Source organism: Berghia stephanieae, chromosome 4 (assembly GCF_034508935.2).
Source record: "Berghia stephanieae isolate SIO BIC M18660-M18661 chromosome 4, UCSD_Bste_1.3, whole genome shotgun sequence".
NCBI lineage: Eukaryota > Metazoa > Mollusca > Gastropoda > Nudibranchia > Aeolidiidae > Berghia > Berghia stephanieae.
The window spans coordinates 45587656-45605683 of NC_088363.1; the positions used below are offsets into that span (position 1 = coordinate 45587656).

General features: G+C 36.6%; 2 protein-coding genes across 2 annotated transcripts in view; both read right to left on the reverse strand.

The window, feature by feature from the left end:
- Positions 1–18028, reverse strand: part of LOC144970668 (receptor-transporting protein 3-like) — a 136713-nt gene that overhangs the window by 110816 nt on the left and 7869 nt on the right. The window contains exon 2 of the mRNA XM_078910531.1: positions 325–1278. Within this exon, the coding sequence (XP_078766657.1) occupies positions 325–596 (272 nt within the window). The 5' untranslated portion in view covers positions 597–1278. The remainder of the gene's footprint in view (positions 1–324; positions 1279–18028) is intronic.
- LOC144971783 (uncharacterized) lies at positions 7372–8557 on the reverse strand. Its single transcript, XM_078912857.1, has 2 exons — positions 8015–8557; positions 7372–7383 (listed from the first exon to the last, which is right to left on the reverse strand). The coding sequence occupies exons 1-2, from the start codon at positions 8555–8557 to the stop codon at positions 7372–7374; spliced, it is 555 nt and encodes a 184-aa protein (XP_078768983.1).

Below are 18028 nucleotides of genomic sequence, written 5' to 3' on the forward strand. Positions count from 1 at the left end.
CCTTCCTTCCCTCTTTTTTTCCTTAGTTTTTTTCTTTCTCTCTCTCTCTCCCTCTCTCTCTCTCTCTCTCTCTCTCTCTCTCTTTTTTTTTTTTCTCTCTCTCTCTTGCTTTCTTTCTTTCTCATCATCGCTCTACCTCTCTCTCTCTCTCTCTCTCGCTCTCTCTCTCTCTCTCTCGCTCTATCTCTCTCTCTCTCTCTCTTTTTTTTTTTTTTTTTTTTCTCTTTATTTCTCTCTTTCAATCTTTTTATTTAGTGAGGGATTTTCTCGCAAAAAATCAAGGCAGGTAGAGCTGAATTTAAAAAAAAATTAAATTGTACTCACGACTGTGAAGGTGACAGTTGTTGTTGACAAGGTGGACTTGGGGGAGGCACGGGGATGTAGATTAAAACTTTATCGCTTCCCTTCAATGTTGCCGCCGCTGCTGCGGCTGCTGCTGCTGCTGTCGTGGGCGATGTGGATGATGGTGACGATGATGCTGAAGACGACGATAATAACGACGATGGCGAGCACGACGATGAAGAGCAGCAGACGTCGTACGGGATGAGGATTGGAGGTTTGAATAACATGGCCGGTTTCTTGTCGGGGATAATCATGGTTGTAGATGAATTTGAATTTGAGCCGTTGAAGGTTTGTAGTAGAAACGTTGATATTCTTATAAAAAACGCAACGACCAAAAGTAACACGCACGTTTCTAATGGGATCAAAATCACATGAAGGTTTTAATTATTCACTCTGATGAAGGTTTGTAATCGAAATGTTGCGGTAATCACAAAAGGACACTTGCGAAAAAATGCAATCAAGTAGGTTTGAAGTTAATTTTTTTTTTTTTAATCCAAAACAGGAATAAATTCACATATGATATGTAGGATGGTATATTCTGACAAAGGTTGAAATCAAAACGTCGATGTCATCACAAAAAGATGATATACATATATGTATACAAATACATATATTAGTAGATATATTTTCCTCAGAGAAAGAATATCGAATAGATGTTAAAACTTTTACACCGAAATGTTTTGCAAAGTTATGTCATAGGGACAGTTACAATCAAAACACACATTCGTGGACGAAGTTTCGTAATCTTTGATATTAAAGTTTATATCCTTAACACAATGAAATATAATATCCTTGTCAATTTACACTATCAAGTTTGTTATTATCTTCGTCCTTGTTAAAGTGGTAAACCAGTGTTATGTAATCTATTCATAAAATTGGGCCTTTTTGTTCAAATTTGAATTGTTAAATGTGATAGCCTTTAAAATGTTATGGGAACTGGAAGTAGAGTGGTTGAAATGGTAGATGGTTCAAATATTGGATGTTGATATCGTTAATAATTGGGATCGGTAAAATCTGTACCAAGCATAATTTGGGGTTATAGTAGTAGTAGTAGATGCAGTGATAGTTGTAATAATTGTGGTGGTGGCCATAGTAGTAGTAGTAGTAGTAGTAGTAGTAGTAGTAGTAGTAGTAGTAGTAGTAGTAGTAGTTGTTGTTGTTGTTGTTGTTGTTGTTGTTGTTGTAGTTGTTGTTGTTGTTGTTGTTATTGTAGTTAGACCACTGAAATACAAACATATAGCAGTAGAGGATGAGGAGAGGGGGGGGAGGGGGTAAATTACCCTGGAGGACAAAGTGGCCACCTGGACCCATTATAATATTTCACATTTATCAGCGTCAAGATGGTCGCTTACGGGTTAATTTGATACGCGTGTGTCCCCTGTGCTGTTAATCCCAGCAATAATGAACTCTATACTACTCTTGAAATATCTATGTTAACGGTGTTACTGCTGCTGCTGATACTACTACTACTACTACTACTACTACTACTACTACTACTACTACTACTACTACGACGACGACGACGACGACGACGACGACAACGACGACGACGATGACGACGATGGCGACGATGACGACGAATGCTACTACGAATACTACTGCTACTACTACTATTACGAATACTACTACTGCTACTACTACTACTGCTACTACTCCTACTACTACTACAACTACTACTACTACTACTACTACTGCTACTACTACTACTACTACTACTACTACTACTACTACTACTACTACTGCTGCTGCTGCTGCTGCTGATGCTGCTGCTGCTGCTACTACTACTACTACTACTACCATTTATATTATTTTTAAAAATAATATCATAAGATCTCGTCGCCTCGGCATTCCACGAAGGAATATAGATAACTCATCAAACAAGATGTCTGATGTTAACAGGAATCACCCATGTTGTCCAAGTGAGCAAATTGGGGGTTAATAATCTTGCTCGAGGAAAAAAAGAAGTGCCTGAAGCGGGGCTCGAACCCGGGTCATCCGGATCACAGTGCAATGCCTTAACCACTCGGCCACTTCGCCCCCATATTATTATTACTTCCACCAATAAACCATTTTCATCTGTCAGGTTTTTAGTTACCAACCTCCATTCATTGTACCCTTTTTCCCATGAAAATCAGGATGTGGGATAAAATATTAAACAAAACATATCTCTTATCACCCTTATCCATTCAAAGGGATATACTTAAACACAACATCATGTGAGAGAAAGACAATTAAAACCGAAGATCACATTTTGGTATAGCTAGTATTAACGTTACACCTTGATGGATCGGACCCACAGCCAACTTAAGTACATGCCTGCAATCTGAAACTTCGCGAGGTCCCAGTTTGAGAGATAATATTATAACAATTTTTGCTGAAAGAGGTTACGATCAGGTACTCATTTTACACCTGAATACGATGAGAGAGTATGAGAAAAGAACCTTGTCCAGGGACTCAATTATGCGCTGCTCAGAGGGGGTCTAAAACCCGTAACATTCCGATCCGAAGGCGAGTGTCATACCACTAGACCACATGGCCGCACAAGGAACTAGGCCATTATAGATATAAGAGAGTAAAGAAGCATATATATTTCTCTTTTGGCGAAACTTTGACACCAGGATATATATATCTATGAGAGTGGATTATACGTATGATCTCTTCAATAGATGGAACGAAATTGACTTTGTCTTTAGATAGCCATTTTAATGAAATTCTATCAGACTATACACGTTAAAGGTTATACATAATTTTTGTGTTTTGGCAAGTTATATTCGGCTGGCGTATGTTGTGAGTTTCTTTTTTTGTTTTGTTTTGTTTTGTTTTTGTTTTGTTTTGTTTTTTTGTTTTTTGTTTTTTGGGGGTTTTTTTAATTGTTTCTTGGGGGGGGGGGGGGGGTTGGGGTGTGGCCTAATGCAAAAGCATCAATAAGGAAGAAAAGTCGAGATGTTACACCTTCTCCTTTTCCGGTCCCAAAATCCTTGGAAGTGTGTATGTAACTAGTCCTTTGGAGGACTGATAATGAGTAGGTTACATATTGCGCTTTGAGGCTTCGGCATTTAGCGCTATAAAAGAACAGTTCATTATTATTATTATTGAATCATAAGGTGGCATGACTATTTTAGTAGCAGGATGTACTAAAGGGTGGGTGGGAAGGTATCCTGTAGCTCAATTGATAGAGCACTCCCTTCACAATCAAAGGGACCGAGATCGATCCCGGGTGTAGACTAGATTTATTTTTTCTTACACCCATTTCCAACCAGTAGTAATTGGGTAGCTCGGTCTGTAAAATCTGACGAAAAGTATCTTGCGTAAGACATGGATCCTATCCAAAGAGTAGCAAGCAATTCCTATTGTCCGTTTCACGCTATAGAAATCGGGATAAACTCCGATTTTATGAGCCTAGTGGCTCTGAAAGACTCCTAATTTAGTATAGGCAGATTCTCAGGATTACGGGACCTAAAAGAGCGAAGCTGGATGATCTTTATTGACAACCAGCATATATTTAAACAGAGAAAAAGATGCATTCACTTTGAAACCAAAAGATCATTTACACAAAGTATGCATCCAGTCCTCCGGTAGATTGGCTTTCCATGAGATTGGAACCAGATTTATGACATCACATCATTTGTTCCCTATACCTCACATCTAAAAAAGACGCTCATTGCTAACAATCCGTTCCATAAAAATGTTGCTGCTTGAAGTTCGAAGGAAAAAAATAGATAAGTATTGAATTGTAAGCTTCTATTTATTGGACAAAGACAGATACTGTGGACGTTTCGGGTTTCCCCTTTATCCACAAAACACGATAAACCCGAAATGCCCACAGTATCTGTCTTCATCTAATAAACTGAAGCTTACAATTCAAGATTTATCTATCTTTATTTAATCTGTTCCAGTCATTTAAAACATTTTTTGAGAAAAACCTATTGAATGATTCGTTCATTGTAGTGTTACACAATTAACATAAAAGTGTGGCTGATTTTTATAAAACGGTGTTAAAAACCAATTTAGAATCTACAATCTAGTTTATTTGCACAACCTTAATGTCACTAGACTACTTTTAGTCGTATTAAAAAGGAATTCGTGGTTATTATAAGGGGCAGCGTGGCTCAGCGGTACGGTCTTTGCTTCCTACCCGAAAGGTATCGAGTTCGGTCACCCGCCACTGCGCTGTGTGGCCTTGAGCAAGTCACCTCGCCTTAGCTCAATTTGCGGCGCAGCACTGCGGCTAACGCCTGGGTTATTCCTGTCTTCCCTAGGAATAGACCCTAGAGTCAAATGTCCCCTATGGGATGAATAAAGGGAATTTATTTATTTAGTTTTTATTATACGTAGTGGTATAATATGTCCAAAAACGCGCCTCTAAAACGTATTATTTTAATAAATCCGTGATTGTTGATATGGAATGAATGAAGATGACGCCACGCGGCTCTTTTTTTTTCTTTAAAGCCAAAAACAGGTTTACCTGAAGAAGGCCAAAGGCCGAACGTCGTTTGTTTTGTGTTGTTCCCTTACATATCGAGTCACTTTTACTCATTTCATCTCTCTTTTTTTTTAATTGTTAGTAGCATTAGGCCGCCTAATGGGTGATTACTTCCGACTGAATTCCTTCTAACAGAGTTAAATTATAGTACAGCTTACACAAAACTTTGTGTGTCGGTACTATTTATCTGGCAGGTAGACCAGGGGTGTATTTACTTAAAAGTATATCATAAATAGGCTATTGACAATCCTATAAACTGCTCCTTCTCTTTTATGTACTAAAGGTTGCATTCTTTTGAACCTGGTGCCTTCGCGGAGTTGTTGTTTTGTGGTATGCAGACCTGCCTAGTGTAAAGAAAAAATCGTAGTATTACGAAATTTTTGGCTCCAATTTCAGAACTTGATGAGCATCTATATAAGTCATTAAAACTTATAGAAAATGAAAGTTGATGCCAGACTACGTTATTTCAAGGATTATGACGTGTTATTTAATCCTTGTCAAGGTAAAATGTTGATTATAAAGTTAACCAAAGCGACTCCAAGTTTTATTTCCAAACAAATTTACGATTTTTAAAATTTTCAAGTTTGCAGGCCTGGGTATGACACAGGCCTTCGACCAAGAAGGTCCTTAGTTCGAATCCCGTTGTAGCGGGGGGGGGGGGTTAAGTTGGGTCCTTGGAAAAGACTCTTTACTCGTGTTTTCTCATCGTACTCGTGTGTAAAATTATTACCTAGTTTGTAACAGTCTTGTCTCATTCCCAAAAAAAAAAAAAAAAAAGAAATTGAATAGCGTCTAACAGGCGACATGTCTCGGCCTACATGTTAAGTGTTACTGTTGGCTTGGGATCCCATATGCAGAGGTTTGAGCGTATTAAATAGATATTGCTCTATATAACAAAGAGACGAATTAGGGAGCAAGAACTGGTGTAAGATAAAGATCTGAAAATGTGTGTATAAAACAGTGCCGGACAATAGAAGAAGAAAACAAAACAACCTTAAAATTCAACCCAAAAACTCTCTTAAAGGTTTCAGAGTTTTTGTCAATATAAACGTCATTTAAATAGATCGATATTTGAAACGTGAGTTTTCTGGTCAAAATTTCAAAATTCTGAGTACAGCAGTGTTGTGCAACTGTGTGCTCTAGTGATATGACCGGAATGTCTAGCGCTCGAGTCCCGCTCTGAGCGGTTTATTGTTGAATCCTTGGAAAAGGCTTTTTACTCGCATAATCTTACCGTACTCAGGTGTAAAATGAGTACCTGACAGTTAAGAGTGTTGTCTCCGTCGGAAAAAAAATTTATATATCACCAAACAGGCGTCATATCTCATCCTACTTGTTAAATGTTGCTTTTGGCTTTTGATCCCTTGCAAAGCGCTTTGGGCACGTTTAGAGGAAATGCTCTATATAAATAGCTCAAGTGCTTTTTTTAATTGTTCAATATTTGAACTGTGTTCAATGTAATGATCTCTGTGCTTGTCTTTACTGTTGCTGCTGCTGCTGTTATAATTCCCACGGTTCTTAAACGTTATCTTCGTTATTCTGCTAAACTTTATGATTCTGGCAGTGCTGCTTGCCAATGAATGCATACGTGTGTATGTGTCTGTGTGTGTATGTGGTGTGTTTGTGTGTATGTGTGTGTGTTTGTGTGTGTTATGATTTGTTTGTTTTCTGTGCGTATGTGAGATATATATATATATATATATATATATATATATATATATATATATATATATATATATATATATTATATTAAGAGAGACGGAGAGGAGAGGAAGAAAAGGAGAGAGAGAGATAGAGAGAGAAAAAAAAAGAGAGAGAGAGAGAGAGGAGAGAGAGGGAGAAAGAGAGGAGAGAAGGAGAAAGAGAGAGGAGAGAGAGAGAAAGAGAGAGAGAGAGAAAATGGAGATGAAAGGGAAAGAGAGAGAGAGGGGGGGAGAGAGAGAGAGAGAAGGAGAGAAAGGAGAAGGGAGAGGGAGAGAGAGAGACGATTAAAGAAACAGGTGATTGACACCCAACTCAAGATTTTAAAATATCGACTAAATTAATACAGTCTGATTTTACATTTTAAACAGGTTTAACAAAACACGTGGAGCTCAGTTGAGAGAGCACTCACTTAACATGCAAAGGGACCGAGATCGATCCCTGGTGCAGTCGAGAATTTATTTTTCCACACAAGCAAGCAATTACTATTGTCGGTATCACGCTATAGAAACCGGGAAAAACTTTGGCTACTTTGGGCCTAATGGCTCTGAAGTATTACTTTTAAGAGGACGAGAAGCATGAGCATTTAAACAGCGCACTTTTCCTTAGGTTTGAGAGGGGTTTTTTTTTCCAAGATGAGGGTAAACCGGCCAAATTTTTGAATACGTGTTGTTGTTTTTTTTCTTCCAGAGTACGGTAGTTAACTGATTAAAGCAAAATTGGCCAGAAATGTGAATTTTAGTTTTTGTAACCGAGGTTGTACCAAAATGTCGTTTTGTAACATTCGTCACAAAATACTTCAATAGAAAGTTATTTTGAAAAACTCAGGACAAAAAAAAACCCTTTCATCCGTTTCTCTGGATTGAATTACGAAAAAACATCGAGGTAGACTGATATTTTGGGATGGTTTTCATTTTCCTGTATTTTTCTTTCTTGTTTTGAATGGAACCTTTCATACACATTTGTTCAGATCTTTAACAAAATACAAACTTTGTCTACACTTTTTCAACACTTTGAAAGCTATACTATATTTTTGATGCCAGGTCATCGGGGGGGGGGGGGTTGTTTTTTTTCTTCTTTTTTTTTTATTATTTTGTTTTCTTTTGGGGGTTTACTGCTTTTTGTTTTGTTTTATTTTCTTTGGGGGGGGGGGGCATTTTTTGGGGGGGGTTTTTTGGGGGTTTTTTTGTGTTTGTTCTTTTTTTTTTTTGGGGGGGGGGGGATGTTAATATATTGTTGATATGATATGATATAAGTCCAGATTTATGTAGGCTTTTACAGCCTTTTATCTGCTCTTGTGCATTCGTGAACGTATATAATTCAAGTCTCTCAAAACTGGGCATGCCACATAGTGGAAGGAGGTGTCTAAATTTAACTTTACAAACAGTATTTTTCTGTTTCACAATGAGCATCAAGACGGCACTTGAATGCCTGCAATGAAGGGGCGTCGACAACTGTTGCAGGCAGGCGGTTCCATTTGTCGACTACCCTAACTGAGAAAAAGTTCTGCCTAAGGTTTAGAGAACACCTTTCTTTGGAGTGTTTGAATCTGTGTCCTCTGGTGGTGCTGGTGGAATCAAGATTTAGAGGGCTCATGCTAACATAGTATAAATTATGTGTGTATTTGTACGCTTCAATTAGGTCTCCTCTGTCTCTCCTATACTGCATGCTAGGTATTCTTATCTTTTTCAGTCTTTCTGTGTATTCTAGATCTTTGAATCCCGGAATGACCCGAGTTGCGCGTCTTAGAACACTTTCTATGAGGTCTTTGTTTTTCTGTAGTCGTGGTGCCCATGCTACATTGCCAAATTCCAAGTGGGGACGTACAAGTGCAGAGAACAATTGTCTCATGTTATCTCTATCAAGATGAGTGAACGACCTCCTAATGAGGCCAACGATTCTGTTTGCTTTATTTACTTGGGTTTCTATGTGCTTAGAGAACTTCAGTTCCTGATCTACTAACACACCTAAATCTTTTTCCTCTTCAGTAGGCTGAAGTATGACAGTCTCGCTTGAGTCATGTTTTCTCATTATGTACTGATGGTGTGGGTTTCTATATCCCAAGTGCAAGACATGGCACTTGTCTGCATTAAACCTAAGCTGTCATTTATCAGCCCACTGTACCAAGCTGTCAAGATCACTTTGGAGCTGAGTTATGAACTCTTCCTTGTCTACTCTAGAGAACACCTTAGTGTCATCTGCATACATTTGGCACAGAGAGTCCACAACATCTGGAAGATCGTTAATAAATATTACAAACAAAACTGGACCAAGGCAGCTTCCCTGCGGAACAACACTCGATACTGGTGCCCAGTCCGAAAAACTGCCGTTCACCATAACACGCTGTCTTCTCCCAATCAGGAAATCTGAGATCCAAGCTAGCAAACATGAACTGATGCCATATGATCCAAGTTTCTTAATAAGGCGTTGATGTGGAACACTGTCAAATGCTTTGGCGAAATCAAGGTACACTGCATCAACAGGTATGCCACTGTCCAAATACCTAGTCCAAGAGTCGAGAGCAGCTAACAAATTAGTGGTACATGAGCGTTTTGATTTAAAACCGTGTTGATACTCAGACAGCAACTTTTGTTCCATTAAATATTTGACTACTTTGTCCCTAATCACGGATTCCATTATTTTGCAAATCACACACGTTAATGATACCGGACGATAGTTACTTGCTTTGCTCTTCTCACCCTTTTTAAAAAGTGGAGTTACATTTGCATCTTTCCAGATGCTGGGCAGTTTCCCTTCCCTAAGTGACTTGTTGAACAACTCTGCTAAGGGTTCTGCTAGCTGTTCTGCCAGTTCTTTTAGTACACATGGGTGTATCCCATCAGGGCCAGAGGATTTCGAGGAGCCTAAATTTTTAAGCTTATTCCACACATCTTTACCAGTGAATATAATGTCACTAAGAGAAGAGTCAACTTCAGATTTTTCACAATCAGGAATATCCCCCACTCTCTCGTTTGTGAATACACTACAGAAAAATGTATTGAGGAGGTCGTTGTTTTTGTTTTTTTGTTTTGTTTTGTTTGTTTGTTTTTTTTTTGGGGGGGGGGGTTATGATTTTGTTTTGTTTTTTGTTTTTTTTTTGGTTTTCTGTTTTTTTTTTTTTTTTTTTGGGTTTTCTGTTGTTTTTTTTTTGTAATCTTGTGTTTATGTACCCTTTTTACTGTCCTTATTATTTCAGAAAAAAAAACTTTCTATTGGAGTATTTTGTAGTGAATGTTACGAAAGCGACGTTTGAGCACAGTCTGAACTATAATAAATGTTATTCATGTTCCTCAATACTTCGAATTCTCATTTCTGACTCTTGTGTTGTGTTGTATTTCTGACTATAAGATCAATCTTTAGCATCTAGATCACTCCGACGTAATACCGTTTTGAGACGGCAGGTCACATTAATATTATTGTAGTTTAGACAGCCATTTTCGGTGATTAGTTCTCACTAAATTATATTAGTGAGGCTATAAAAGTTAAAGGTTACTATTATTTTTGTGTATTGCACTGACGTGAAATATAAGCAGGTCTGACATCCGAATCGATCTATGGGCCTAGTTTAACATTGTTGTAGACGGTCTAGTGGACAAGATTTTGCGTCATTTTTTAGATTTCCATTACAACAATGAGCCCATAAGGAATTGGGTTATCAGACCTGCAAATAAGTGGTGCACGTCGGTTTGCAAGTTATATCCGGCTAGCGGATATTGTGAACATTATACCTGGGGCAGACCGTCATGACACCATACAACGCCAAATATTTACCTATAATATAACTTAACTCCCTAACACCGACCCATACACATCAAAGATTATCCTTTAAATTTGATTTCTAATCACTTTGCTGCCATTCTCGGGGTTGGGGGGAGGCATTTTAAAAATTAAAATTTGGCCAGAAAATTCGTCCTTCAAATATCGATCGATTAAAATAACCCTCGTCTTGAAAAAAAAAATGTAAACAATAACTCACAAACTGGGACTTCCTTGAAGAGTCCTTGAAGTCTCAGGTTTGGGAGTTTTTGACAAGATGAGGCTCATTTTAATCGAACATTGTTTGAAGGGTGAGTTTTCTGGCCAAATTATTTTTTAATGAATTTGTTTATTGGGTTTTTTTCTTTTGTCAGATTATGACGGTTTCGCTCTTTGAAGATTTGAAAGTGGGGGGTCGGGAGGGGAGGGGAGGGGATATAGATGAAATCACCTTTACTAATATATAGGGCGATTTGTGAGAACCATAGGGCGATTTGTGAGAACCAAGTATTAATCCTTTACATGCTGGTTTTGGTTTTAGTAAACAGTCTTGTAACCCACTGCCTCGATCTGGTATCGTGTCGGGCGGGGTGAACCAGTTGTTGTTGGCTGAAGAGGGGTTTTGAGCCAGAATCGTTCAGTGTTTGGTATTTTGTTCTTTTCTTTTCTTTAAGCTGTTATATTCATTTTTGTTTATACCTTTCCTTTCTTATAATGGTTGCGGTAATGCATGCACGATACCTTTATTACACCAAATAGTGGTTGTTCAATTGAAAATTAATATAATGCTCCTTATGCTTCTTGTGGGAGAATGAAAATGGATGTTTCCATTAGTAAAAAATATCAACATTTCACATTTCTGGTCATTTTGACATAAAATGTTTTTGGCGCTTAATTGTTCCAACAAGATTGAGCATTATATAATAGTGAAAATGCCAGTGTCATCTACTATTATTATTATTATTATTATTATTATTATTATTATTATTATTATTATTATTATTAGTTGTTGTTGTTGTAGTAGTTAGTAGTAGTAGTTGTAGTAGTTAGTAGTAGTAGTAGTAGTAGTAGTAGTAGTAGTAGTAGTAGTAGTAGTAGGAGTAGTAGGAGTAGTAGTAGTAGTAGTAGTAGTAGTAGTAGTAGTAGTAGTAGTAGTAGTAGTAGTAGTAGTAGTAGTAGTAGTTATTGTTGTTGTTCTTGTTGTCGTTGTTGTTGTTTTTGTTGTTGTTGTTGTTGTTGTTGTTGTAATACTACTAGTAGTAGTTGTTGTTGTAGTAGTAGTAGTAGTAGTAGTAGTAGTAGTAGTAGTAGTAGCAGCAGTAGTAGTAGTAGTAGTCCTAGTAGTAGTAGTAGTCCTAGTAGTAGTAGTAGTAGTAGTAGTAGTAGTAGTAGTAGTAGTAGTAGTAGTAGTAGTAGTAGTAGTAGTAATAGGAGGAGGAGGAGGAGGAGGAGGAGGAGGAGGTGGAGGAGGAGGAGGAGGAGGAGGAGGAGTAAATAGCGTTTTTAGGCGATGAGTCACAGATGAGTTGAGACGAAACGATGATTTTCAATTTTCATGTAAGCCATGAAAGGGTTAACAAAGTAAAGAACAAGTTTATAGTTCACAGAAACGATGTGTTAAGTTTCTGCCGAGTTCAAAAGAGAAAGACATTCGATTTCGGTTCTTTATGACAAGTCGGTTGTATTGATTTTCCCTTGCTAAAATAAACAATGGAGGCATAATGGAACCCAATTTGCATGTGGGATTAGGTGTATATTCCAAAATGAACACGCCATGTGAAGGTTTTGTTGGAGAGAGAGAGAGAGAGAGAGAGAGAGAGAGAGAGAGAGAGAGATATTGGGGTTCTTCAAAGACTTTAGAAGGCATCCTAAACAAATCACAGCATTCAACATGTAAAAAAGTGAGCATTTATATTAAGCAATCGCCACAAAACGTGCTCAAAGCGCTTTACATATGATTCCGCGCCAACAGCGACACTTAAAATGAAGGATGAGATATCGCGTCTGTGAGGTGATATTGCATATCTTTTTCAACATATGCAATGATTTGTGTGTGTGTGTTTTTGTTTTTTTTTTTGTTTGTTTGTTTTTTTTTGTTTGTTTTTTTTTTTTTTTTTTTTTTGCCAAAGTACATATTTCACGCCTGGGCACTTTAAGAGCCTTTTATAGGTACTCAACTTTTCGCGCGCACAGGTGGACTTGAACCAGGGCACCCGTCGATGGGCAGTGTCCCACGACAAGACCACAAAGCCGTTGTTGTAATTCATCCTATTGTGTGTTATTTTAAAAATATGAAAATATGTCATCCTTTTATTCGTCCCCAAGGGAGAATTTATTTTCTCTAGGGTCCATCCCAGGGGAAGACCGGAATAACTTGCAAATTAAGTTAAGTAAAGAGGTGACTTGCTCAAGGCCACACAACGCTACGGGGAATCGAATTAGGCACCCTCTAGGTAAGAAGCAAAGACTATACCGTTAAGCGATGTTCTGAAGCACAACAAAAATGATAAATTATTCAATAAAATTGATATACTTTTTGTTTCATTTATTTTTGGTTACAATAACGTTTGATGGTCTTTGGTGTACTCAGTGTCAGAATATTGTAACGGTGATACCAATATTATCTAATCTAATTGCGAAGTCCCAGGTTTGAGAGTTTTTACAAAGACGTGGGTCATATCTATAAGGACTTAATGCTGTTATTTAAAGCGTGTTTTGCTGAATAACATTTATGCATTAAAAACACTAGATATTCTGAGTTTGAGTTGTTGCTTTTTTATATCAAGTTTTGTGTTGGATATCATGACGTTTCGGGAAAAATCCTGAAAATAGTTGGTAAGGAGGGGGTTAACTCACTCAACCCTAACAACGAATATATCCGTAGTATACCCGGGGTTACTTTTACCCCGTGCCCATTTATTACATTCTTCTGAAACAAATTATATGCGTAGTAACAAAGCTAATGTTCTTAATTTTTACATGTAAATGGTAGTTGAATGAAACCATGTACATGCTCATTTTTAATACATATTTTTCCAATGTTGAAAAGTAGCAAAAACCTCTAGGATTGAGTGAGTTAATAGTGGTAAATAAATAAACTTGCACATCAAGCTAGGTGCGTCACCAGCAACCGGTGAGGCCTACATAATTGTATTATTCGATTATGTACACGTAGGTTCTCTGTTAAGTATTAATAAAGGAGTTTTCGTAACACAGCAGAAATCACAGCTGGGAAAATCAAATATAACGTTCGTTATAAGTGAAATCCTTGTTTTGGACCAAATATGAATATATGGACAAATGGCGTTACAACACTCATTAAAATAAGAATACTCCACACTGAATCCATTATATATATATATATATATATATATATATATATATATATATATATATATATATATACTTATATATATATATATCTATATATATATATATATATATATATATATATAATTATAATTTTATCAAATCAAAGTCTACAACACAGAGTCAACTTCTTAAAGCTGTAACATAGAAATCTGAAAAGGTGGGTATGAAACTGTGCCAGACAAAGCAGAAAGAAAATTACAAGAAAAAAATACCCCCCCCCCCCAAAAAAAAAAAAAAAAAATCTGCCAGCCTCGGCCGATATACAGTTTGATCCATGGTCAAGGCATGCTGAATTATTTGGTAGGGGCGGCCTGAAGATTGGGATCGTGAAAATACTAGCGAAAGAGTGAAACAAATAAAATAAAATGCAATATTATAACTAGTATCGTCTGTACTCAATGGTTGTTGATACAAATTATATTGCATTTTTTGTTTGTTTTCCACGTTAATTTGTGTATTGTTGTGCTGACGAAGGGTTTGTACCCGAAACGTTCATTGTCTGTATTGTTCCGATCCGCAGCCTCTCTGATTTTTGTTTGGATGTTATTGGGTTTTTTTTTTTTTTTTTTTGTTTTTTTTTTTTTTTTTTTTTTTTTTTTTTTTTTTTTTTTGTTTTTTAATTGTATGTTTCTATATGCTTTGTCTGGCACTGTTTCATACACACCTTTTATAGATCTTCAACTTACACCATTTCCTGCTCCCTGATCCCTTACTCTAAAGCTATAAAAATCATTTTACTTTGTTTTGGTTTTGTTTTTACGGGTTTTACGGCGCTTGCAATACATTTAGGTTATATCAGCCCCAGTAAAAAGGAAGAAAATGGGATCGTCAAATTCTAGAATTACAATTACAGCACCCAAGAAAAAGCAAGACAATTAGGGATCAGGTGTAGATTCCAAGAGCCTACCCTCAATGTACCTATTTAGTTTGAGATCACATACAGGTCTCATCCGGACACAAGCACAAGATCCAACTAAGAGGAATACACTCAAATGCTGACATTATACATTATTTTACTTTGAAAATTTCGATATTTACACAACAGAAATCAGAATAAGACTTGGCTGGAATATGATGGTTTTCCAATTGTTGTTAGGAAATGGTTCGAGTCTTGTAGAAATCGTGAATTGGTTCTTAACAGATGTAGATAAGAAAGATCAGATATGGCTAGTGTAGTGAGACGTGAATTACATCATAAATACTAGGACAATAATCAATAGGTTTTATGAATAGGGAAGTTAGATAGTATAGTGTTAGTAAAATTGTAGAAAGGGAAGGAGTGTGTATGTATATGTAAGAGAAAGAAAGTGCGTATGTGTGTTTGTGAGAGAGAGAGAGAGAGAGAGAGAGAGAGAGAGAGAGAGAGTGAGTGAGTGAGGGAGAGAGGGGGGAGAAAGAGATGGAGAGAGAGAGAGAGAGAGAGAGAGAAAGAAAGAGAAGTGCATTTGTCTGTAGATTTCATAAACATAATAAAATAGCATAGCTAAAAGATAGATAGTTGTATAGATAGCTCTATAGATAGACAGATAGATAGATAGATAGATAGATAGATAGATAAATAGATAGATAGATAGATAGATAGATAGATAGATAGATAGATAGATAGATAGATAGATAGTAGTAGGTAGGTAGATAGATAGATAGATAGATAGATAGATAGATAGATAGATAGATAGATAGATAGATAGATAGATAGATAGATAGATAGATAGATAGATAGATAGATAGATAGATAGATCAAGTCAAAGGAAATCTATATATATATATCATTAACAATAAGAACAATGTTATAAAGTGAATAGATGAATAAAAGGATAAATCAGTAATAGAGAAATGCATAAATCTTTAAATGGATGAATGAATTAATTAATAATAAACAAATAAATTATTAATTGATAAATACTCGTAGATAAATAAGAAGGGATAAAAATAATATAAAGTTAAATTTCAAAAGGGAAAGAGAAATGCCAAACTCTTTTTATTGTCCATCTTGTATATTTAGCTTAATATTTTATTTTCTACTTCAAAATGGAATGTAAATAAAGAAAATATAATGAAAGAGTGGGAGAAAGGCGCGCGGGGGGGGGGGGGGGGTAGGTATTGATAAATGGTGAGAGAGAAAGAAGAACGGGCGGACTTAACATAATAATAAATAGATTATGGGCTCCCTTATAATAGACGTACAGTTGTTATTATTAAACGGATCCATCATTTTGTTAACAAAAGAATACTCGATAAATAACAAACTATGGGCATGTAGGTTAGTCCCTTGTTGTCCATTGTTAAAATCCAATAAAAATAAGCCCTGAATTTTTGTTATTCTTCTCTACAGTAACATCGAGTCACTGATTTAATGTGATAATAACACGTCTCCGTTACACCGACAAAACAGCCATTTTAAAAAATTAATTTGGTCGGAAAAATATTATTTTCTACAATGACACAATAGAAAGGCCCTCAGCTTTCTAGAATATTCTAAAAGCAATTCTTAAATTTGAGCATATGGGCTATGTAGAGTAATATCCACTAAATGTTTTCAAAGCGCTTTGCGAGATGCTCTTTCTCCAGCCAACAGCAGCATTTAACATGCAGTACGAGGCATGACGCCTGTAAAGCGATATTACAATTCTTTTTCGATGGAAACAACGCTAACTCATTTTACACCCGACTAAGGTTAGAGAATCATGAATGTCAGTAAAGAGCTTTGTCCAAGGTCTCAATTTTGAGAGGCTCATGGCGGGACTCGAACCCTGGACTTACCAATCCAAAGGTGAATGTCATACCACAAGTCCGCAAAGGCGCATGCTTAAATTAAGCTGCAGGTTTGAACCAAAAAAAAAAATAAATAACATGTTTAGTAGGGTCATCTTGAAGTATTGAAAAAAAATTCCGGCCAAATCTTTTTTTTTTTTTAAATAAAAGGTTGCTTTTTTTGTATGGTAAGTCAAGCCGGCCTGATTATCAAAAAAAAAAAGAATATGATATCCACAACAAACAAACTTCGCGAAGTCCCAGGTTTGAGAGTTTTTGCCAAGATGAGGGTCATTTAAATCGATCGATATTTGAAGGACGAATTTTCTGGCCAAAATCTTAAGTATGGGTTTCTCCAGAGTACGGCAGCATGATAATAATATGGCATGATAATTTATGTATGGAAATTAATAACACAAAAAAAAGGTTGAAAGTTATCTCCTCATATAATCGGTACAAAAGCATAAATATGTAAAATAAACTCAAACAGACTGGACAAGTGATACTAAGCTGCTTGAAGCTGAGGACTCTAAGAAAATATAAACAGAAATGAATATAAAAGCTTTAAACAAGAACAAGATACAAAACACGGAACGTTTCGGGCTCAAAACCCTCCTCAGCCGATTACAAAAGACAATTAAAACATGAAATACATTATTTTTAAAATCCAGATTAACTACTTTGAGCCCGAAACGTTCCGTGAATGGTATTTTGCTCTGTTTTGAAGCTTTTATAAACAGACTGAAAGAAAGGTTTTAAACAGTGGAAACCTGATAAAGCCAACAGACCAGAAAGTTTTGGTTGACTTTAACTCTCTCCTTACCATTGCCATTTTCAGGATTATCCTGAAACTTCTTGCCCATCCAACACAAAACGACTTTTTTACTCAGTCAAAAAAAAAGCCAAAAAGCACATACATGCTACACATAATCTTGTTCGGCCAAACAAGCCTGTATAACACAAAGTGTCAATACTGTGATGTGAATGAGAAAATTTTTGGCTGTTTCGTAACGAATGTGACGATTTCCCTATGCGTGGTAAGGAGGGGGTGAAGCAAGGTTGACTTTATCCATTAGCACGGAACTACACTTAAATTAAAGGAAAAACAGAAAATATTTGGGACCATCAACAGGTGTGTGGACTTCTATGCAGAAGTTGACTTTAAGAGTGTTGACTATCTGCGGATTCCACTGTATGTCGTGTTTCGAGAAAGAGGGAGGAAAGACTGTATTATTTTTTATAATCGTGTCTATCAGTAGCACTTGAAGGTATTATCAGTATCTCTATGGTTAACGACGTAATACTTTACAAGTTAACTGCTGTACTCTGGAAAAACTCATGTTTAAAAATTTGGCCAGAAAACTTGTCCTTCAAATTATAGCAATATATTAAAAGACCATCATCTTGGCAAAAACTCTCAAACCTGGGACTTCAAATCATAACAGATAGCCACGGATGGCCGCTGTACTCCGTACTCCGAAGAAGAAAAGAAACAACTACATTTTAGAAATCTTGGCTAGAAAACGCGTCCTTCAAATATCAATCGATTTAAATGACCCTTATCTTGCCATAAACTCTCAAACCTGGGACTTCCTTGTAGTCCTAGGTCTTAAAGTTGTTGTT

Bases quoted from the DNA above. Each gene is read 5' to 3' on its own strand.
- LOC144971783 (XM_078912857.1), bottom strand. From the start codon at position 8,557: ATGAGAAAACATGACTCAAGCGAGACTGTCATACTTCAGCCTACTGAA.